The sequence below is a fragment of the Pleurodeles waltl genome, chromosome 8 (genome assembly GCF_031143425.1).
Source record: "Pleurodeles waltl isolate 20211129_DDA chromosome 8, aPleWal1.hap1.20221129, whole genome shotgun sequence".
NCBI classification, from domain to species: domain Eukaryota; kingdom Metazoa; phylum Chordata; class Amphibia; order Caudata; family Salamandridae; genus Pleurodeles; species Pleurodeles waltl.
In genome coordinates, this window is record NC_090447.1 from 518,296,556 (window position 1) to 518,320,200 (window position 23,645).

General features: G+C 40.5%; 1 protein-coding gene across 9 annotated transcripts in view; it reads right to left on the reverse strand.

The window, feature by feature from the left end:
* CDKL5 (cyclin dependent kinase like 5) overlaps window positions 1-23,645 on the reverse strand; it is a 1,213,679-nt gene that overhangs the window by 6,404 nt on the left and 1,183,630 nt on the right. For 5 of the 9 annotated variants that reach the window (XM_069204511.1, XM_069204509.1, XM_069204510.1 and 2 more), the window contains exons 16-19: window positions 22,804-22,927; window positions 19,445-19,547; window positions 16,676-16,798; window positions 10,957-11,076 (exon numbers count right to left, since the gene is read on the reverse strand). In XM_069204511.1, the coding sequence (XP_069060612.1) occupies window positions 10,957-11,076; window positions 16,676-16,798; window positions 19,445-19,547; window positions 22,804-22,927 (470 nt within the window). The remainder of the gene's footprint in view (window positions 1-10,956; window positions 11,077-16,675; window positions 16,799-19,444; window positions 19,548-22,803; window positions 22,928-23,645) is intronic. The other 4 variants (XM_069204517.1, XM_069204514.1, XM_069204518.1 and 1 more) reach the window with 1 other exon arrangement.

The following is a 23,645-nucleotide window of genomic DNA, read 5'->3' on the forward strand; positions in this document are numbered from 1 at the left end:
CCCAGAAGAAACTGGTATCCTGAAGTTGTTTTTACAGAAGAAAAGTCTAAGATGAATAACAGAAGAAAAAAACTGAGGGCTGTTTATCTGAATTTGAGATGTTGTTATAGATAGTTTAATCTATTAAATTTAGTATAAAATACCAATTGCGATTCAAAAGATATGTGAATGACATTTGACGCTTTAAGAATCAACTCATAATACATTTTTAAAAAAGAGAGTTATAATTTATTTTAAATATGGTTCCATGTGACCTGATATTCTTCCAGAGATGCCAGCACTTTTTCATAAACATTACATGTTGCCAAACGTGGCAGTGGTGGGCAGGGGTTGTATAAGCAAGGGTAGACCAGAATGAGAGTGAGGCTGGAAGACAGAGGAAAACAAGAGTGATGGGAAGCTCCTAATCAGTAGCAAAGATTACATATGCAGTACTACAGTAAGAAAGCATTCAAGCACACTGCATTATGGAGGTTTGAATGTAATAGCTACAAGAATGGACTTTTGTGCAGTGAGTTGAACTAGACTGGTGTTTATCATATTTCACTTAATGCTATTAAACCATAGATGCTTACATTTTGCTAATGCAAGGACCACTCCTTCTTGTTTTGAATGACTCCAATATTTGTTAATGTCAATAATAAAAACATGCAACACACCACTAATTCAGCAACCTACAATCTTCCTGGTGATAGCTGGGTGTATGTGGATAAAATATTAGAAATTATATCTCAGGATATTAGACTCTAAAAATATATTCCTGTTCAATTTCAACCTGTATTGGAGAAGCCATCAAAGACCAGACTGCTTCATTCCTATCCTCGTTCCTCAGCAACAATGACCTCACAAAGCACTGATTGATGTCTACACACCTGAAAGGCTCCAATCTAGACCTTAGCCTATCATCTGAAAGGTTAATTAAGACAAGCACCCAACAATACCTGTTGATTAGTCAGATCACTCCTCGTTACTATTCACAACCACCAACCAGTGAATTAAGTGTCACAAAGGAGGCCTAATGTCTAGGTGAGAAACTATAAGCATGTGATTCTGAAATCGCTGAAAAATGAAGTCTCAAACCACCCTACCCTTAAATTATGTTATGAAGGCTTTCAATGTCTGTTACTCTTTCACCAAGAAGGCCATTGATGCACTAATGCTGCCAAAACTGATAAGGCAGAAAACAAAGACATCAGCAGAATGGTTCACAAAAGAGCTAAAGGAAGGAAGATAATCACTAAGGAAGATTGAGCGCCAACAAGGCAAAATTCTTCTGCAAGCAACCTGGTAATCAGCAGCAAAGATAAAAGATGTATAGGAAAAAATGGGTCTTTGAATAAAAAGCATGTTTGATTAGAGCAGAGATACATCTAGCAAAAGTGTGGTACTGTTTTCTAATGTACATTAGTTTAGTCCCATTACTTCCCATGTTATTGCAGTGGTTAGTTCAGTAAAGAATGTGGAATGTTATCATTTACTTGTGAAGGTAGTTGAAGGCATTAGGAGAAAAAGCTATCATGGGTGGAGTTTCTCGTCATTGTAATAAAAGATTACACCTACTTCTTTGGATGTTCTACACCACATTTAGTAACGATCGGAGTTCCCATGCTTTTAAGCCTACTCTCTGAGAAACTGCAACACATTCTACCTATCTACCAATTTACAGCTACCTCCCATAGCTTAACTCTTGGCTTTTAAAAATCAACAGCTTTGTGTTGAAATGGGTACTGTGCTTTCAATGCTGAACTCTGTATAGTTCTTATTTATTGAATGTGTAGCCTATACGAGCTCCTCCTCTGTGCTGTGATGTACTGAAAATTCTTTCTCTGGCCACATGCTACTTGACTTTAAGCGAGAGTGTTGGTGGTGCCTTGAAACTGAGCATAATTAATGTTTACTATTCAGAATGTTTTGGGAGCTGCACAACTGTTTCCCTGAAACCTGATGTCAGCACTAGTGCAAGTGAGCAGCGTCTCACTTCATTGCTTGGGCTCTGCAATTGTCTTGAGCCTGCTTCACTGCCTTCATTCCTGTGCCTGAGCGTGTCGGCGGACACAGACTGCTTTTGAGCCATGACACATTTTCTTTCTTCTACCCCTTAATTACATAAAATGAAGAATAATGCTCCACCTCCATTTTTCATACTCAGTCCTGGTAAACCCCTGCTTTCCTGGGCCAAGTGGAAAAAGGTATTTATAAACTATTTAAAAGTATATGGCCCAAATCTGTCACCTGAAAAAAAACACTTCAATGATGTTACACTGTCTTGTGGCTGAGGTCAGAACATATTTGAAAACTTGCCAGAAGTAGAATTAGATGGGGATGAAGATGCATTACAAGCTCTTAATGAGTTTGAAAAATCTATCAAAAGTTTGAATTATCGTTTTATGCCCAAAGTTTGTATCATTTTGCAGCGTTATTATTTTGGCAAAGAAAACAGGAGGATAATGAAACGGTTGCAAACGTTAGCCTCCTCCTGTGAATTTGGGGGAAATGTAGAAGAAATGATAAGAGATCAATTTATGTTAGAATGCAATACTAACAAAATTTGTGAAGGGCTCTTGGTCAAAGGCAATTCCACTCTTAACGAAGTTCTGATTATTGCTAAATGTGTTGAACATTACTAGTAATGTATTCACGATTTGCAGAGACACAAGGATTCTGTTACAACAGTACAGGCGGTAGCATCCACTCAAACAAAACTATTCTCCCACAATGGCAAAAGAAAATAAATATGTTTCAGATGTGGCAGTCCTAATCACTTTGCTAATTTTAAGGATTTTCCAGCACAAAAAACAATTTGTAAGCAGTGTGGGGAAAATGGGACACTTTACTAAATGATTTTGCAAAATGCTTTCAGGGGAATGTCAAACTAAAGGCACCACTTGTTATGCCCTACAGTTATGATGGGCTACTTTGATGTGCAAATTGAATCTCAGGAAAATGCGACAGAAGGTAAGATGTATGTACCAGTGAGGGGTGACAGTGTTAAGTTGGCTGCATCAAATGTTATTAGGAATATTCCATGATCCTAATTCTGTGCCCCAAGTCAGAAGGCTTAACAAATGTTCCATAGGATCACACACATCAGATGTTCATGCTAAAATGGTCTTCTAGAAGTTCCTGAGGTGTTTTCAGACAGAGTGGGGTGTGTTAACAGGTTTGATCACCACATTTGTCAGAAGGAAGGTGCTACCTCTGTGGTGTGTAAAGTAAGAAACATGCCCTCAAAGCTTACAGGATGCTGTGAAACAGAAGTTAAAACGTTTGTATTCGTATGGAATAATTGAAACCTTTGAAACCTCTGAGTGGGTTGCACCTAGTGTGGTTGTGACAAAAGAGTCTGGAGAGACCAGATTGTGTGTGGATCTCAGGCATTTAGATAGAGAAGTTGTGGAAGACAGATTTCCATATACAAATATAATGGAAATGGTGGAGGTGTTTGGTGGTGCTAAGCTTTTCTCTACATTAGATCAAACCTCAGCACACCATCAGATTTGGCTTTCATAACTCCCTTTGGGGTGTTCGCTTCAACAGAATGCTGTTTGGTCTTTGCTCAGCTGCATCAGTATATCAAAGGCTGATGAATGACTTGCTGGGGAAGGTTGCTAGCATTAAATTCTTCCAAGATGATGTTCTGCTATAGAGCGAGAATTTTGAAACACATCTGGACAACATTAGAGAAGTTCTGAGTATTTTAATATCTAAATGTGTCACACTGAAAGTTAACAAATGCAAATTTTGTGTGCTAGATATAACTTTTCTTCAGCACACAAGATCCGCAGAAGGCCATAAGCCGAAAGATGATCTTGTAAAGACCATTTCAGCTTTAAAATGCCTTGATAGGCAAGAGGATGTACAGGTATTTTTAGGGATAGCTGAGTTTTACAGCAGATCTGTGTCAAAGTTTTCTAGTCCCACTTGTGCTATTTGTAAACTACTCAAGAAGGGAGTTCAATTTGACTGGGATGAAGAGTGTCAAATGTATTGATATCAAAGAAAGCTTTTCTTTAGCTCAGCATTTGAAGAGTTTTGTTTGTGGGTCTCTCTGTTGTCTGGGTGCTGATGCCAGTGAGAATGCACTAGGTGCAGTTTTGAAGTATAGGCAGGAAGGTGGGGAAGTGACAGCAGCATTAGCTTCCAGATCTTTGAAGGAGACGGGATGTAGATACTCAAAATTGAGACAGGGTTTTGGACTATCAAGAAATTTAGACAGTTTTGAGGGAGAGCAAACTTTTATTATATGTATGGATCACAAGCCCTTGCAAGATGTTTTTGCAAGGAAAGGTTTGGATTGCATTTCTTCTAGAATCACAAATTGGCTTGTGGCACTGCTGGACTACAATCTTTCTGTGGTATATATTCCTGGGGTGGAGAATAAGGCTGCAGACTGACTTTCCAGACTTACTAAGGATATTCACATGATGAGGCAGACTATTGTTGCTGATGGAAGGAGGATGAGTGCAAAGTATGTGTGGTTACTGATGCCTGTGTTACTGAAAATGTATAGATGGAAGGAACTGAGAAAGATGAGGTGATTAAAGAGGTGACTGAAGTTGTGGAAGGAAAAATATTCGGGAAGACATTTAGGAGGTTTTCAAAGAGTTTTGTGTAAACTTTCTGACTGCAACAATCTTTTGTTTCGTGGGAGCAGATTGATTCCTCCTCAAGGAGTGAGGGGGTCACCCAATGTCCTTACTCCATGAAGGTCACCAAGGAATTCGAAAGACTAAAGAATGTTTAAGAAGTGCTTATTGGTGACCAGGTATGACTCTACAAATTGAAAGAGTGGTCGGACAATGTTGTGAATGTAAACGTGTTGACAAGTCTCAAAAGGTAAGAAAGGCTCAGATGGCTTGTCATCAGATACCAAGTGAAGTGTGGGATGAAGTAGCTATGGACATTGTTGGTCCTTTAGAAGCAAGAGAAAATTTGAAGAAGGACATACTTGTACTTATGGACATGCTGTCCAGGTGGCCGGAGATGAGGGTGGTTCATGACACCGCCACTTTTACTGTGTGTAAGTTCTTATCCAAAGTGTTTGTGAGAGAAGGTAATCCCAGTTGTATTCTAACAGGTAATAGAGTGCAGCTTACCTCAGCAGAATTTTGTTTTTTGTGTGAAAGGGGAATTGTGCACAAAAGATGTGCTTTATATCATCCAAAAACAAATAGTATGGTTGAGAGGTTTAACAGAACATTGAAGGAAACCATTCAGGCTGCTTGGTTGAAAGGGGAGAATTGGAACCAGATGGTTGAGAGCAGAGTAGAAGAATACAGGTTCACCCCCACACTTAACGACTGGAATGAGTATTTTTGAGATGTTTTGCAAACATAAAGCAAAAACCCAAGTGTTTTCTCCTTGGGTTAGTAGATATGGAAGTAAATTTCTCACAATTGAGGAGAAAATTGCCAGTGAGATGGCAAAACAATTGAGGATGGAAAGGGAAAGGAATATTAAGTATGATGTTCGGCAGGCAGTCAAAGATGTGAAAATCGAGGTGGATGACACAGTTAAAGTCAAATTCCCAAAGAAAACACAAAGTGGATTTCACTTCAGCAATTTACATCCAGTTGTAAAGGTTTTTAAAAAAACAGCAAAGCTTGATGATGGGAAGATATAGTACATCAACAGACTGGTTTTCAAAAATTAGGTCAACAGACCGTTAACATTTTAGCCTTCATTGTTTTTATAAGGGTTGGTGTTTGAGGTGTGTTTTGAGGGAAGGGGGTATGTGGCATTGTCTTATATAACATTTTTTAGTCCTCGTCTGTTACTACAGTGGTTAGTTTAGAACAGAATGTGGAATATGATTTGACGTGTGAAGGTAGTTGGAGGCATCAGGAGCAGAAGCTCTTGTCGATGGAGCCTCTCATCAAGGATTACACCTATGTTCCCGCTTCTTTGGAATTTGAACATTGGAGTTCAACACCACAAAAAGACTGTCCCCAAAAAAGTTTAAAACAGTGAGGCAAACCACTCTAACAGTTGACAAAATAGTTAACATCCAAAATTTATGAGACATTTTTTTAAGTCTTTTAAAAACAAACTAACTAACTCTGGTAGAACAAACCTGCTTTGCACCCACCAAACAAAATTAGATACAACATGTAGCCGCTTCAGAATCATTCCACCTCACAGCAACATTCCTATCCAGACCTGATAAACATCCTAAAAGCAATGGACTGCAAAAACAATAGACTGCAAACCACATATAATCAACAATACAAAATCCAAGGATTTTCACACTCAACAAACATCTAAATCTGCAGCTTCGTAATAATGCTTTAGTGAAACAAGCCTAATTTCAACTAAAACTGTGAAAAGAATTGAAATCATCCCTCCCTTTAGAGGACATCAAAAGAGTAACACAGTCAATTAAGAGCTAGTTTGAATAGAATACAGTGACTCGCTGCTCACTGACATACCAAACAGATATCTAATCCTTTTACAAACATTTCTATATACAACTGTCAGGTTGGCAATAGGGCTTAAGATTTGTCTATATTTCACCAGTCTGATAACCTTAAAAGGGACCACAGTCAAGAAGTGTTTTCAAATCAGGTGCAATACACACAGAGCAACCCACTTGAATACTCCAAACCTTCCCTTGCTGAAACTGATGCCACCAGATAGACTGCTGTCACACACAAGTACCACCTGCCTATCACTGGAACCCCCATCCTTCAAAAGGAGAATGCTAAATCAATCATTCTTTGGGAATGCTCCAGGGATAAGAAATGCCATTCTTTCATACACTGGGATGATCATGGGCCTGGGATGATTCAGTACAGAACTGAATCTTTTAATGTGTCAGGATTGCTTCTAACAATGGCTAAATCCACTACTTAGTATAATTCTATGCCATGAGCACTTGTATGTTCATAAAAGATGTACACTGTGGGTCTGAGTCAAAAAGGCATTTAAGAGTACTGGAAGAGTAATCTTCTATTTACTTTTACATGTTTTTTTTTTTTTTAATTGGCCCCAAAACGTGCCACTTTCTCATAGTAAAAGTGCAAAGAAAGACCCGTCCTTTTGATCTGCACTAAATCTATATGAATATTCTCTGAATATTACTATTTTCGATGTTTAGAGGCCAAATCACATGTCAAAGAGTGCCACAGAAGAACTATTTTACAGACTCTTACATTTCTTTGGGAACTGCCCCCTCCATACTTAGCCTAATAGTGCCAACCGTCAAAGTTAATTTAGGTATTTGAAGTTGGGTATCTCTACAGGCTGCTGCTACATGTATTGCATTCAAGTAATTAATACACTCATAGCTTGATCAAACACTTCTTTGAATAAATTTATCTGAATCAAATGCTTTTTCCAAACAACATCTATGTGGGAGAATTTAATATTGACTGGGATAATCCCAATTTCAAAAAGTATCGGGGGTTAGAAAACATTGTGAAGGTTCATAACTTGTTCCAACTCTCTTCCTTGCCAGCAAAAAACCAGGGGAAAATTTCAGACCTGATCTTAATGCCTATCTCAAAGAGCTCTTTTATACCCGTTACTAAAATCAGTAGGTCAGACCATTTCACCCCACAGTTCTACATCCCATTCTGAAACAGGCTTGTAAGGAGGTTCTCCTCCATGAAACAACTGACGTGAGAACTCTTCATTGGTTGCTTGCTGCCCAAATCTGACCTATTCAATCAGAAATACAAACAATAAATAAGGTACTTGGAAAAGTAGTGGCCAAATGACAAATATCCTAGAGTCAAAACAGTCCTAATATTTGGCCAAAAAGCCTAAAAACTGGAAATTCATAAGGCCAAATTTTCATTCATCCAAGAACAAATTATGAACTTGCAGAATCCCATCAGATTTTTAAAAAAAAACACACAGGCTCCACAATTGACCCAATCCTGCCTTGCAAGAGAAACAAAGCAAGTTCGTATCCCTATTTACAAGCAAAATTCTAAAATAAAAGCAGACGTCTCTTCTCAACAATCACTCCCACCGGACTACAGCTCAAAAATGTCCACCCCTTGGGACACATGTGCGCTCCAATTAGAAGATCTTGCTAATATCAAAACAATGCAAAATAAACCTATTACTATTATATTGTGTTACCAGCCAGTTTAATTTAATTAAAACTAATATCCACCTACTTGCTCCTGACTGGGTAGCAGTTCTAAATTTCTCTCTGCCACTGGGAATCTTTCCTAATGTGGTGAAACATTGCCAGATGACACCTACCCGCAAAGAATCTACTACAGACTCAAAACTGCTAGACAACTACAGTGCTGTCTCCAACCTACCTTTGCTTGGCAAAGTCATTGTGAAATGTATCACTATGTAAACTAACAATTATATACCTGAAAATGTCTTACTTTCTCCATACCGAGCTGGCTCTAGAGAAGTCTACAGCACTGAAACAGAAGTGCTAAAAGTGTTAGACGACATCTGTCATATAGGAAAGGAAGCCTGCCTAATGGCAGTGGCGGCTGATAACTTACAGATGTAGTGGGGTGGAACACCCATGCTCAGTCACTTCCACCCATCCACAAGCACAAATGTGCACACATACTTATGGGCATCCATTGACAAACAAACCCACACATACTTACTCATCCTTTCACAAGCAAAACATGCACACATACTTCAGTTAATTACAAGCAGACACCCAAGCACAGACTTGCATTCATCCATTAACAAGCATGAGTGCACACAAGTTCACACCAATCCATTCACAAACACATTCAAACACACACTGACATTTGTCCATTCACAGAACACACATGCAAATACACATCCATTCATACTTACAGACATGCACCCAAACATTCAATAAGGCACTTACTGGGCTGCAGGGAGAAGCACAACAGTCCATGAGGAGCTGGAGATTTTGGGAGATAAAGCAGGAAACAGAAGATCTCACAGTCTCCTCACATTGGCTAACTCTTAACAAGGTTAGCCAATCAGGAAGCGACCTACTGTAACTTGTCAGAGTAGAACGGGATCAGAGAGACTTACTGATCCTACCCCACTCTGTGGCAAGTTATGGAAGGATGATGTGAGGTGTCACTGATAGATAACCGTAGGCACTTCAAAAAGCTCCCAGGGCTGACTCGATCAGTGACACTCCCTACATCCTCATGAGGGGTAGGATTCTTGCAAGGCTTTGGTGGTCTGATGTCACTGCCCTATGGCTGAGATCTCCAGCCAGCAAAACTTGGCTTACGCTGCCAGAGGCCTGTGTATTAGGACACGTCAAGAACCTTACTGCCTGATCCTGACACAGTGAGTGATATTTTCCTCAGCTTCACAGACACTCATCATGCTTTGAAAAAAAGGATGTGGGTGGGGGCAGGGGGTGGAATGACAGGTCACTTCTAACTACTGGTCTTTCAGACTTGTCAACAGCTGTCAACACAGTAGACATGATATTCAATATGCTGAGCACTAGAATGGGATTCAGCGGCACTGTGTTAGGCTGGTTCAGGTCTTTCCGGTTGGGTCGCTCACAATAAGTCAAACTGAGGAACACCGAAAGCAGATTTGCTTAGGAATCTAGCAAGGATCATTCTTTTCCCTGATCTTATTCAATCTTTATGTTGCACCTTTAAGTCAGCTTCTCAAAGCTGCTCACAATAATTTACACCAATACACGGATAACATTCAACTATCTATAAAGATAATCCACTCACACTCCAGAGAAGTCTGCAGCCCATTCCCAAATTATTTCAAAAACTATTGAAAGAAACGCAATCCTAGTAGTTTCTCAGCAAACACAATATTAGCCCTTTTAAATTGCAGAGAGAAACAAATATGATCACATCATCCCAATTATGAGGGATCTTCACTGATTACCCTTAGAAGCTCAGATAAAGTTGAAGATACAGTGTCTCAATGCAAAGCCGTAATTCCACAAGAGTTGACCAAACTGTCTTGCCAATCTCCTGAACATTACTGGGGACTTGAGACATTCCAGGAGCAAGAACTTGTTTCTTTTGGAAACATCTATATTTCAAACCCCTTAAGCTCTAAAGCACTCCTTTTCGGGTTCTGTCAATATCATCTGGAACTCTCTCTATCTCTCCCCACATTTTAAATCATTATTTCATTCTGAAAAGGTCTAAAGACTCTCCTTTTCAATCCATTGCTTGGCGACTTAGGTCCCAATACAAACCCTTACCATTAGGTCTCGGGTTATTCCAAAGGACCTCTGTCAGTTACATGACACAATACTATTCCCCTTTCTCTGCAATTCACTGTTGTATCAATAGCTGTCTATTTGTTTTGTTGCTTCTGTCACTTTTCAAAATACCGCATCTTGCCTCCCTACCTCTTATTACATCGTTGCTTCCTCCTTGACTAGTTGTTTGTTTAGTTTCTCCCCCACTAATGTAATGTTTATCTAGGTGGAAGATCTATGTATTAGTCGTTTATGTAAGGCACTCTATTACGTTTTGGTGCATTATATAAACATGCTTATTAAATAAATAAACAACTATCTTGTATAGAACTCTGCCGTCCATTTCGGGTGCTGTCCGTAAAATATAAACTGCAAACTGCTAAAGAAATTAAAAACAATCCCTAAGTGCGAAATTATAATTTTGGTGTCACAGATTTTCAAAAGTGACAAACTTTCTAATTTAATGAAGTAATAAATATTGCCATCTTTGCAGCAATTCTTCTGTGGGTGACAATTCCTACGAAAATGTTTTTGTAGGCAACGCTCCCTGCAAAAATATCCATCCCTCTGTGATAAAAGCAGATTTTGCTGCGACATTTCTCTGCAAACTGTATTTATGGGTGTTCCAACTGCTATTTTTTCCCAAAATTAAGCCAAAATTGAATGGTTAGCAGTTTAAAAATAAAATGTTACTGCATTGTCAAAACCTACCTTCACAAATTTTGGATCCCGAAAAAAACACACTAGGCAACTAGACAGTACTGTGCACTGACACTGCGAGCAAGAACTGGCCAATCACTTACATGCGACTGGATGTCGGTCATCTTATCAGGACGCCAGTCTTTATGCCTGCTGCTCTTGTGGTTAGAGGAGTGGATGGCTTTTTGTATTGCCAGAAGATCCTGAGAATCACTACTGGGCATCTGTAGATTAGGGAGGGCAGAGGAATAAAGAAGGGTAATAATGATAGTCGTTAGTTCGCCTGAATTATTTCAGCCAGCGTGATATAAGTTTGTCATAACAATGCATCATGCAATGATGGACGCCGGCTTCCGGGTGGAATGCGCGATGCGCAAAGAAAGGTTAGATCAGTATCAGCGCCCCGTGGTCACAAGAGCTGATATCATGCAGCCTCAGCCCCCTCAGAAAGATACATGCGATTAGTTCATCTGCTGAAAGGAAAAGTGCAGTTAGAAAGCCCCAAAATTAGCTCCTCATATCCTTAGTTCAACAGAGATCTATGTTAGCGCTGTGCTGGCAATAAGTTCTAAAAATCCACATTTTGCTTTGCACCAGAAACACTTTCTATCCAGAGCGGGTTGATGAAGGGAACCTCCAACGTCACTTTTGCTTATTTTTGAAGATTACCATACGCGAGGCACTGACTTCCCACATAGGGAAATGGGCACGGAAGCTTCCAATATCAGCCTGCTTTTGTACCTTACTGGCTAACAGTAGATTTTGTAACACTGTAAATAAGACTATTGTGCAACCTAATGGCATCAGTTTTATTGCCGTCGAAGGAATTAATGGCTGAGCCACCCTTCTGCTATTTAATCGTGTATCCTGATGCCAGAAGGCAAAGTTCATCAACAAGTGATAACACACAGGGATGTCTTACCGGTTATTAAGTCACTAGCTGTTCTACGTTAAGGTTAAAAGTCATTAACGTCAGCTAATACATGCGGCCCAGAAGAAGTCAAAAGTGTAAAAAAAAAGGCTTCATTTTCTGGAACCTTCTGTAGTACAGGCAAGCTATGGAACAGACTTCAAGCTACACACAGCACACAGAAATACACATGCTGTCTCCTCTGGGACAGCAAGTTTATTCGTGGGGAGAAGAGAAGGGCCTACACACCCTCCGGAGCCTGGATTAGTTAGATATTTATATAACAGAAGGGGATCCCTAAGAGATTGATTAGAATTTTTTTAGCGCATATATCATTATTGGGTATTGCAACATAAACGGTAGTGGTTCGATGATTTTCAATTTTTGAGCAGACCTTGGTATATATTTTTTTTTTTAGCACGGTACCATTATTTCCAAAGCACAGACAAATATAATAATTTTAAAAAAAAGTGTTACCTCTTTTTAGGAAAACATTGGGTAATTTATTGTAAAGTGCATTTCAATTCATTCTACGAATCATACATTTCAACATACAAACTAATAAAAAGCATAAAGTGGGGCACCGTCCTTGTAATCATTGGTTTAATTGAGTCTACTCATAAATGAAGAGTCCATTTATCACCCCAAGGTAATTCGTGTGAGGTAAGGCTTCATGTCTCTTATGTGAGCCTTCCACTTTCGGGGTATCAATCAATCCATTCAGTTGGTATTGCTCTTTGTGTGAAACGTGTTTCACCCATAGAAATACAGGACTCTTCAGGACGTTTACAAGAGTGTGTTTATCAGTCCTGTATTTTGCCGACTGGTGGAATATAGGGCCAGAGGTATAAAGCCTTTTTGCGTTTCTTAACTTTCCTATTCATTATTTCAGGCCATTAAGAAATGCAAACTGTGCTTTTCTAATGTACAAAGCCCTTTAAGGAATCGCAAATTGCGATTTCTACCGTGTAGAAATCGCTATTTGTGATTCCCAGAATAGGAAATGCAAATAGGGATTTCCTACGTGCATTTCCTATTCTGATGTACCATGCATTTCCAAAATGCGATTTGGGCATTTTGGAGATGCAATTACCACCGACTTGAAGTCAGTGGTAATCAGGTGCAATTTAAAAAAAAGCACCCCAAGGTGTTTTTTTTTGTTTTTTTTTGTTAATTGCAATAGAGCACACATGCCCCTCAAGCATATGTGAGCTCTACAGGGGCACCCCTATTTTGGGGGTGCACCAAGGGGGCCTTTTTTCCCATTGCTATCCCTGGTTTTGCATTTCCTAAATAGCTATTTCTTTATAAGAAATCACTATTAAGGAAATGCCAAACCGGCCCATTGACTCAAACGCAATGGGATTTCTTAATAACGATTTCCTGATATCGATTTGCATTTCTTAAATCGATTTCCATGAAGTCGCTATTTAAGAAATGAAAAATTGCATTTTCCTACATCTGGCCAAGAGTTGTAAAAAAAGGCCTACATTTGGACTACTTTAATTTAAAATTCAAAGTAGATTGTTGTTTCTTTGGCTTTTAAAGCAGTGGCAGCAGATCTTTGTGTTCTATGCCTATTAGAATGGAAGCCTTTTCCATTCTGCAGAAAGAATTACCGTCTAAAGTCTTGATAGTTAAAATTGGAACCTCTGAATTGGGAGCCAAATCTGATTAAGTTTTTGAAGCAACTGGTGTATCAACTCCTTCCTCCGTTGGGTCTCGTCTGCTGCCCGACTCCTCAGATGGTTCAGCTCATTGGTCTTTCATGGGTGCGTTCCTTCACCTCTCTGAGGTGGGGAATTCTGCCTCTGACTTCTGGAGGCGGGTGTGGCAGCATACTCCATGTCGGTCTCAATGCTATGTCTGACTTTTACCCATGAGAGGAGCAGCATCGCCTGCCACTTACCAGAGAAAGCACGCATGAAAAGTCAAAGAAACTACAGTCTACTTTGAATTTTAAAGCGATGTGGACCACTCTGGACAAATATATTTGACTAGTCAACAAAATACAAGACTTAAACGTGCCTCTGTAACCATTTGAGCAGGCCTGAAATTCTGAAGGAGGAAACATAACTAGATATATGAGGAGGTCATACAAAGAGCAATACCAAGTGAATGGATTGACTGATATTCCAAAAGTCGAAGGCTCACCTAAGAGACATAGGGGGTCATTCCGACGGCAGGGGACCGCGGGAGCACCGCCAACAGGCTGGCGGTGCTCCCTTGGGCATTCTGACCGCGGCGGTTCGGCCGCGGTCAGAAGAGGAAAACCGGCGGTCTCCCGCCGGTTGTCCGCTGCCCTGGGAATTCCCCATGGCCGCGCAGCTTGCTGCGCCGCCATGGGGGATTCTGACCCCCTCACCGCCATCCTGTTCCTGGCGGTTCCGCCCGCCAGGAACAGGACGGCGGTGAGGGGTGTCGTGGGGCCCCTGGGGGCCCCTGCAGTGCCCATGCCAATGGCATGGGCACTGCAGGGGCCCCCGTAAGAGGGCCCCACTTTTGTATTTCAGTGTCTGCATTGCAGACACTGAAATACGCGACGGGTGCCACTGCACCCGTCGCACACCCTCCACTCCGCCGGCTCCATTCGGAGCCGGCCTCCTCATGGAGGGCTGTTTCCCACTGGGCTGGCGGGCGGCCTTTTGGCGGTCGCCCGCCAGCCCAGTGGGAAACCCAGAATGACCGCTGCGGTCTTTTGACCGCGGTACGGTCTTCTGGCGGTTCCCTCCAGGCGGGCGGCTCCCGCCGCCCGCCGAGGTCAGAATGACCCCCATAACGTCTTAACTCACATGATCTAACTCGGGGTGATAAATGGACATTTTACACCAATGACTACAAGGATTGTGTAACATGTTATGCATTTTAATAGTTTTGTGTGCATGTTGTAATGTATGCACAAATCGTAGAAAGGATTGAAGTGCACTTTACAATAATTCATCTGATAATTTCTTAAGAAGACATAACGCATGTTTCCTTGCTCATATTTGACTTTGCTATAGAAATACTGTGATGACCAATAATGGCATATGCATTTCTGTACTACTAAAAGTTTATGGGCCTGATTTACTGTTGTATCGCAGTTTTAATTAAATATATATATATATATTGTTCTATATAAATAAGTTTATCCTAATAGGAGTTTAATATTTACACCGATAGAAGTAGTATGTTCCACCTCCCCTTTCGCAGTTTTAATTAAATATATATATATATATATTGTTCTATATAAATAAGTTTATCCTAATAGGAGTTTAATATTTACACCGATAGAAGTAGTATGTTCCACCTCCCCTTCCCCCTTAGAATGGTAGGGTCTGACAGTTATTGGGCTGGAGTTGACAGTAGAACGTTGAGGAGCTAGAAGAGCAGCTGTGTGGAGAACTGTTGCTGAGGCAGTAGAGATGAAAGAATAAAGACTGAAGTAAAAGGAATTTGATTGAAGTGTCTTTATATCATTTACAGTTTGGCGGAGACTGTAGTCCATCACAACGGAGTACCCTCTTCGTGAAGCTGAAGGTCTGAACATCTCAGAGTCAGCAGGAACTTAAATATGTTAGCCATGGAATTTACTCCATCTCTGCCGCTGACATTCTCCCCCAATGGCCTGAAGAAGTGCCAGCCGTAGAAGGTTTGGCCACTTACCCACCTGCCCTATTTAGAGTGGGCGGACAAATGGCCAGTTTTACTTTCACACACCACCATCCAAAATGTGGTGGTAAGTGAAAGTAAAAACCTTTTAATGGCCCCAACGCCATGGGAAAAATCTCCCATGGCGAGTGGATCATTTTTTAAAATTTATTTAAAAAAAGGAAATTCAGCTTTGGGATTTTATTTTTTTAAATAAAATGTTGATGGAGCAAGCCAGTACACTTTCAATGCATTGACAGGAACTGCCATTACTATGATTCTTGCCTATGTTACAGATGTCGGCTGGGGCAGCAAACATCTGTAAATTCGCAGAGAAGTTACTTATGCAGGGCGAATGAGTATTTTATCAGTCACCCTGACAGAGTCAAAGCCATACTCTGATCAGTTCATATGTCTAATCAATCGATTTTGGAACCCATTTCAATACACAAAGGCGTCTCTAGGATTGTCTGAAGCTTTTGGTGGGTCCATGTCACAAACGTTTTATGGAGCCCTTCTTTGATTTTCCAGCAGCACCAACACCCCGTTTAAGCAAGATACAGTGCTCGGGGAAACATCTGAAAGTAGCTCTAACACAAGGCACCCCCTGGTGTTGGTTGCTGTTGGCAAAAGCAGACACGGCATTTTATTGTGATACATAAATAGATCCTGTAATGACAGTGAGGGGCTATGGGGCAAACAACCCCCCACTCCATTTTAACTATTTTCGTTCACTCTAGCAAGTAGATGTCTACACTTGTGCTATGTTGAAATATTTCTCCTAAACGTCCCTTCATGCTCTTTTAAGAAAGGTGAACTGGTGAAAGTGGTTCGACATTTTAGAAAAACAAACTCTGAGACAACATTCAATGTTGAAATGTGGACACACAATTAATGACCTATAACACACATATCTCGCTACGTTACTTATGTAATGGATAGTATTTTTGTGTTTTGTATTCACCGACTAAACATCTACGTGTTCTAGTTTAGTCAAAGATGAAAACGTGAGTGTTTCTTCACTTGAAAGCAGCTGTTATTGCATGGTTCAACGGCCTAGGTGTGCCTGCAATTCTCCTTTGGGACAGACTGTAGCCTGCACTTCGTTTCCATGTTTAAAACATGGGGAAGCAGATTACCACTTCAAATGAGTTTATGTAACAAGCCCAAGAGTAACCTAGTAGAAAAGGAAAATATGCTCAAACCAAAAGCAACATTCATGCAACTTAGGCCAGCCAATTGCAACGTGTGAAGGTGAGGATACTCAAAAAGAAAAATAATACCACAGGAACAGAGACTACGGGAAGCTTTTTCAAAGATGAACTATGTTTTAAATGGTTCTTTGAAATGAAAAGAGGAAAGAGAGATTTCTTGATGCTTGGATTCTCCCCGTCGATGGAGTCCGTCTGCAATATAAGATATAAATATACTCAATATACACTTTAATACTAGTAGTTTACAAAACTGAGTCCTTCCTTCTTTACCGCACTGGGTGAGTATATTTACCATTAAAAGTACTCTGGCTAGTCCAGTACTGGGTTACTCTGCAGACCTTTCAAACTGACTTAGACCTCTGCACGCATCTTCGGACCTCTCACAATGAGGGTGAAAGCATGTTCTCTCACACACTTTATTTTGATTTTTTTTTTACAAACTTTTCATATCACGTATTCACTTTAGTGAAGAGCTTGGGACAGCTTGGGAACAAATGTTTTTTTTCTACTCATGTTAAGGCGATGTGCTGGTCAGTGAGACGTTTTGATCTCAGGTTTAAGGTAGGGGAGAAACAGATGGTGGGACTCAAGACCTTTCCTACATCTTAGAAAGTGTTTCTCAAGTAATCTTCTAGCAAGCCCTATATATTTTATGGTGTGAACGTCATCGCTGATGTGCCCCTTTAATGTTAGGCTGACAGCGTTCGGACCCAGGTATTACATAGGCCCTGGTAAAGTCAACAAGGCACATTCTCAAAGGGTCTTCTGTGAGGATTGGTCACATACTTCTAGATTATCTGTTATTTACTTCTGAATTTCCAAGAATGAGCCACATTTAGTCACCGAATCAGAATCTGATCCTGATTCTAGTCACAGTAAATACTGTGTGGAATGGGGTCCTTGGTTGTTTGTATCTCCAGTGTCACAAATAGTTGTTTCTCGCTTCACGTGTCACCTCCCTGCTTACAGTGTAATGGGACTCTTGCGAGATTGTGACTTGTCCATGTGTACATATACAAACCCATTTAAACATACAAGTCATAAAAATGAGATGACACAGCTAATGAACACACATGCTAATACAAAGGCACAGCAACAAACTCTTTATGGATGTATATGGATATCAGTGCAGGGGTCAGGTATATGCAAAATAAAAACACATACATAACTCTTTGGACTAGAACTTCATCCCAGGTACCTCTTCTAATAACGAGGTACTTGGTCAAGTCAATAGGGAAGAAATTAGATCTCTCCGTAAAATAACTCTACTGAATTCTACAGTGTTTGGGCCTAATTAACAAACATTTGTTCTGTGAATTTGAGTGACTTATCTTGTAGTTATCACTACACTACACTTGAAGTCAGGAGTAAGGGTCTGATTTAAAGTTTGGAGGACAGGGAAATCCGTCAAAAACATGATGGATGGAAGATGATCTTGAGGTTGACCCACTTTTTTTGAGTCACAGTGGTGCAATGTTTTCAAAGTTGGAGCCTACACTGCCTCTGCGAGGGGAAAGCTTTTGCTGATACCTGACGGACATAAGGGAAATGGTCAAAACATCTTAGCCCACCCAACCTATTTAGAGTGGCTATGCTGAGAACAAAGAACTAACAGAAACCAGATTTTTCACTGAGCTGTACTGCTCCAGCTTTCCTCTTCTGTGCAGTAGCTAAATGAAAAGGCACTCTCACTTCACTACTGCAGTGTATCGGCTACACCCTTAGCTTCTCTGGGAGGGAAAGTAAGTCCAAAGAACACTGTTTACTTTTCTAACATTATGTGCTTAATCAGGAAAGCCTTCTCCTTCAGCAAAGAAAAGGGTGGAACCACTCTACAGTAGCAAAGAAGGCTAACGTGAACAAAAGTATCAATGGTGTCAACCATAGCAGCAGAGTCAAATGAAAAAGCTGTTTCCATTATCTCTGCGTTTTTGTATTCACTCCTCTTTTCACAGCTTCTGGTAAGTTCAACATTCCTATTTTGTGAGGTGGCAATGAGCACTAATAGCATTATTGCCCTCATCAGTGGAGCAACAGCAAGTGTTAATTCCCACCCCATCACAAGTATGGGCCCTCATCTGTTGCTCAGGCCCATAACTGCTGAAACAGATAACCAAGAGCTGCTATTGGCCACAAGCAGTAACAATTAATCACTACTTTGTATGGAATGCTGAGATTTGCTCAGTCAATTAGCATGCTTAGAATGCTAGCCCTAATTTGGGTTTATCTGCAGTTTATGTTGACTGAGGATGTGAAGTAGGGGAACGCAGCAAACAGGGACTGTTTGCTTGTTAGGTAGCCTGTCTACCTGTATTTGGTGAAGCTAGGGGACAGAAGGCAATGGCCTTACTACCCACATGCTGTCAGGCATTTACAGCTGTTAAATGCCGCTCCCATACATACGGATCCCCCCCTTACAAATGCAAAGCTTGCAATCAACTAAGACAAAAGCACTCCGGAAAGGGCGTTCACTCTGTAATGTTCTGAGCATTAGGAAATAACTATTAAATTCATGAACTGTCATTGCTAGGAAGCCTTTGACTGCAACCACAGAGATCCCTAACGTCCTCGACATGGGACAACTAGAAAGATCAATGATATTCCATTGGAAATTAATTCTGCTATATTTAATGGTAAGGAAATTATTTTTCCTGGTTAAAAGCCTGACGTTTTCGGGGTAACATTATATACTAAATGTTTAATAGCTGTAGAAAATGAAATGGGACAATAAACCTTACAAAAAGCATACTAAAGTGAAATACAGGTGCATACTTTCATTAACTCCAATATGGACAGTCTTATATGAAATGACATTTTTTTTATAAATTTGGGACTTACAGGTTGAGTCTTCTTCTTTTTCTTTTTTATCGCTCTGAAAAAACCCTGCTTTTCCTTCTCTTTCTGCTGTTCAGAGTGGGTGGTGACATTTTCAGCGCCCTTCCTAAAATTCAGAAGAAACAAAGTCAGAAAGAATACTAATTCTGCTGACAGTGGCAATCCATAACCAGCAAGGAACGTTCTAACCCTGATCTGTACTTTTCATGAAGCTAAGCACTTAAAACGAGTTCTATTCAGTGGCAGGACACGGGAACACTTTTTAAAAAGTTAATGAATAAAAGCTAAAGGCAACGCTGTTCCTTACATCATGATGCAAAGAACTGACACAGTTTAGTCTGAGTTATAGGTTTTTGCATACAGCAGTACATGGGTCAGTCTAGTTAAGAGGGCAATTTAACTTGTAGTGTGCTGTCTGTTTCAAGGTGAGAACCCATCATTATAGGTCAAAGAATTACATAATTCACTGGTCCATATTTTATTTCAGGATTGAAGTCTACGTGAAGCCATCAATGTTAACAAACTCAAAAATCTCCACAACAGATACATTCCTCATAAGCTGAAATACTTTAATTAAATAGCCAACAACCTAAAGCAATAACAGATGTTTTACATGACAGCTCGTTGTACAAGAAGCTACTAAGCTTTTCTTACAACCACAGAGCAACACATCAAAGTTGTTCTACATCAAGATTAGTATGGCATTTTTTTCTTACCCGAGTACAAAGAGAGGGCGAGGACTGATGGTCTACAACCTAGTGTTGTAACAGAATATTGGAATCACTGTGGTGGTCAGGGAAACAATATGGTGCTCTATCTAACAAAACAGCATGGAGTATTTACACAATAGCATTTTTGAGTACTCAGTGAATGGATGGGCTTCCAGCTATTATTTTTCTATCGTAGTAATTTGTAGAGGAATGAGCAGGCGCCACAGAATTCTGAGACTCAGGACTTCTGCTATACTTCTGCCCACGTTTTGAGACTTAGAGGGGCACAAAACAGGCAATGGTAGTTTCAATCTAAAAATGTCAGCTATTTGCAGAGACAGGGGCTAACAGGTGTATGAATGGACCAATGTTTCAGACTATCCACCCATTAAGGCCAAAGTACTAAGCATCTGGATTAAAGGAAATTGCATATACATATATTTTTATAGGAACATGGTCACTCTTCTAAGTTTCTGAGGTCCACCAATTAGTAAAACAAAAACACATCAAACACCATTTTAGATTAGAATAAAGTCCACTTTACCCAATCTGCTGAGCCTACAAGGTGCAGTTCTTACAGCTCTTTGCTCATTCAGCTAATGTCTAGCTCTTTACGAAAGATCAATCAGGGCTGAGTAGTTACTTTGCAGGTGTTTTTATTGCCAAAATCCATCAATAGCAAATATTTGGGGCCTAAAGTTCGATTCCCATTTGTAAACCAGGGATATGCAATTTACACACCAAGTGGTTTGCGAACAGTAATGCAATTTACAATGCAACATATGTATTCATAAGTCATAATGCAAAATGGTCATTCATAAGACCTCTTTAAGGTATATTAATTGGGCAAGTCGCATTTAGGACACTCTGTGACTGACTGCAAATGTAGAGGTAGGGGACTGCAGGGGATAGCAGATCTCAGTTCCTGCATTTGCCTGCCCAAACTGAAATATATTTTTTTTAAGCAGTCCATGTTTATTTAAGGGACAGGGACTGCTTTTATAAACTGGTTGCTTGTTGGGCAAGACATCGTGGAGTGCAGGCAGTGGCCCTTTGGATCTTGAGGAATCTGGTCACGATTCCTCAGGGAGAAACTGTTCCATGGGAACATCTTCCCCTCTGTGACTCAGCAAATCAGATAACACCACCTTTGAAGTTTGGCAATCTGATCAATGTTTTACATCGGTAACTGAGGTCCCAAACCATTGAAACATTCCTCTCCAAGTCACAGACAAGGAGGGTGAATGCCCTTTCACGCTTCTTTTTGTTTACCATTCGGACAAGGGTGAAAAAAGCCTTTTGAACTCAGAAAGGATTTTTTTAAATAGTAGAAATATATTTTGTGGTTGCAAACTTGTCTTTTTGAGAATTGCAGGATTTGCAATTGGAAAATACCTTTGCAAATTAAGCCATTGGCTCGGGACAGCCAAGAGACACGCTTCTATAAAAAAAAAAGCCTACTAGCTATGCTGCTGGAATGTGAAAAGCATGCTCAGCATTTCTTACAATCATCCTACTCCCTAGCCAACACGTGAGGAAAATGCTCAAGTCTTCTCATTCACCACTATTCTATCACAGATGTGTGCTTACAACACCAACTCTATCTACTGCACATAAGTGTCACCTCACCACTACTCTTCGGTCCCACTCCATCCAACAGGCAGAATAACACAACACCACTTAGCCAACACTGTGATCAGAAAAGATGAGTCAGAACAGGTGGTAGTTCAGGCCTCGGTATTCCATGACTGAAATGTCCAGTGTATAAATTGCATACAATATTTTTTATGTGTTTTACTTGTTTACTAAGTGCTTTCACCTGAGCACTTTACAAAGACCAGGTCGTGCCAAAGGGCAGGGCAAGGCACACACACCTGCTCAGCACCAGAATACCCTAGTGGGTGATAGTACGCTTTACAAATAAACATACCATATTCGTGGCTTGCATTAGAGCCACTAATAAGTCATACAAGAGCAACATAAAATACAGTCCTTTATTGGAGAACAGGAAAACATGATGAGATGAGAAGGTGTCTTTATCAGAAGTTTTATTTCTTTGGGTTTTTAGTCTTATCTCCTTATTTTATGGCAAAGATTTGAAAGACAAAAAAAGGAATAAGTCCAACAGGACAAGCAACCGCCGTCGCACAGTCGATAAAAGACGCCGCCTAAACTCTCCAGTTGCAACAAAGAAAGGACCTCCTGTGAGTAATTCATGGGACTGGCCTCCAACAATGCAGTGCATATTTCTGGACAGACATTAATAATACCTGACAATCTCGTTATGGCATTTAAGAAAATATTTTTAATTCTTTTTTTATCAATACATCACATTTTATTTCCAACTACTAATGCCAGTTGTGTGCTTTTGCACCTTTTCACTTGCTACAATATCGAGCATTAGGCACGTGGCTAACCGCACTTAGGATGTGCAATTCAACACAAAGCCCTGAATAAAAATCCTTCAACGTACCCCTTGAATATAACTGCACATTCGGAAAGAAGACCCCACCCTTTGTGAAGAGCACACGGTCCCACCTTCCTTCAGCACACACACGACACATACCAGTAGTGCACTAATGCGTGGCCATATAAAGCGGCGTTGCTCACTGTAGACCGGTGCCCGAGCTAACCAGAGAGCCATCGACTCACCAGGGTTCAAAGGTGGTTTGCCTTTTGGAGTGCGAGGTCACCGTGGCGCTGTCTGCCGGCAGTGCTGCTCCTCGGCTGGACGCGCTGTTTTCATGGAACGTTCCCTCTGGACGCGGAGAAGGAACTGCGCGAGAAAATGAACACAGCATAGTTTCAGTAAAAGACAACACTGTGTGTGGCCTGTTTCCTCTTATTTATCGCCCCTCCCCCAACAACAGGCGTTGCATTGTTTTGATCAGTTTTAATTCAACAGGTTTAAAAACTGATTTTAAGAGGGGTTGCCTGTATTTTGAATGAGTAGGTCCGTGTTCCTGGCATATTTCTATTCTGCTGTCAGACGAGAGAAGGTGTGCTGCTAGCCTCTGGAGTCTGGACCAAAGCACAACCTTCTCTTCTCTGAAGAAACCTAGAAACGATGACTGAACTTGAATAAACTAGTCATGTTCTGGAGATATCCCCCCGGCACCATTTCCTAAAAGTACCATGAAGTAATCCTGAGATCAGGATAATCCCCAAGGACGACAGAGACACAACACAGATACGCATTCGGAACTAAAATACAACGGCCTTAGGACCAGTGTAAGGCAATATAAGGATGACTTTGAGCCATCTAGACGTGCAAGATACGACTGCAGCTGCAAATAATTATTCTTGTTAGTGCAAGCAGAGCTCTAGGCCATACTAGGAATTCAGCTCAGATTGTAATTTAAAGAGTACATGTTTTGCTTTGAAGCACACTCAAAAAGTATTTACAAAGTTAATAAATCACGCCATCTGTCATCAGCACAATCAAAAGCCAATGATACATTCAGTAAACGAGTTGTTGGAGGGGTTTCTGGATT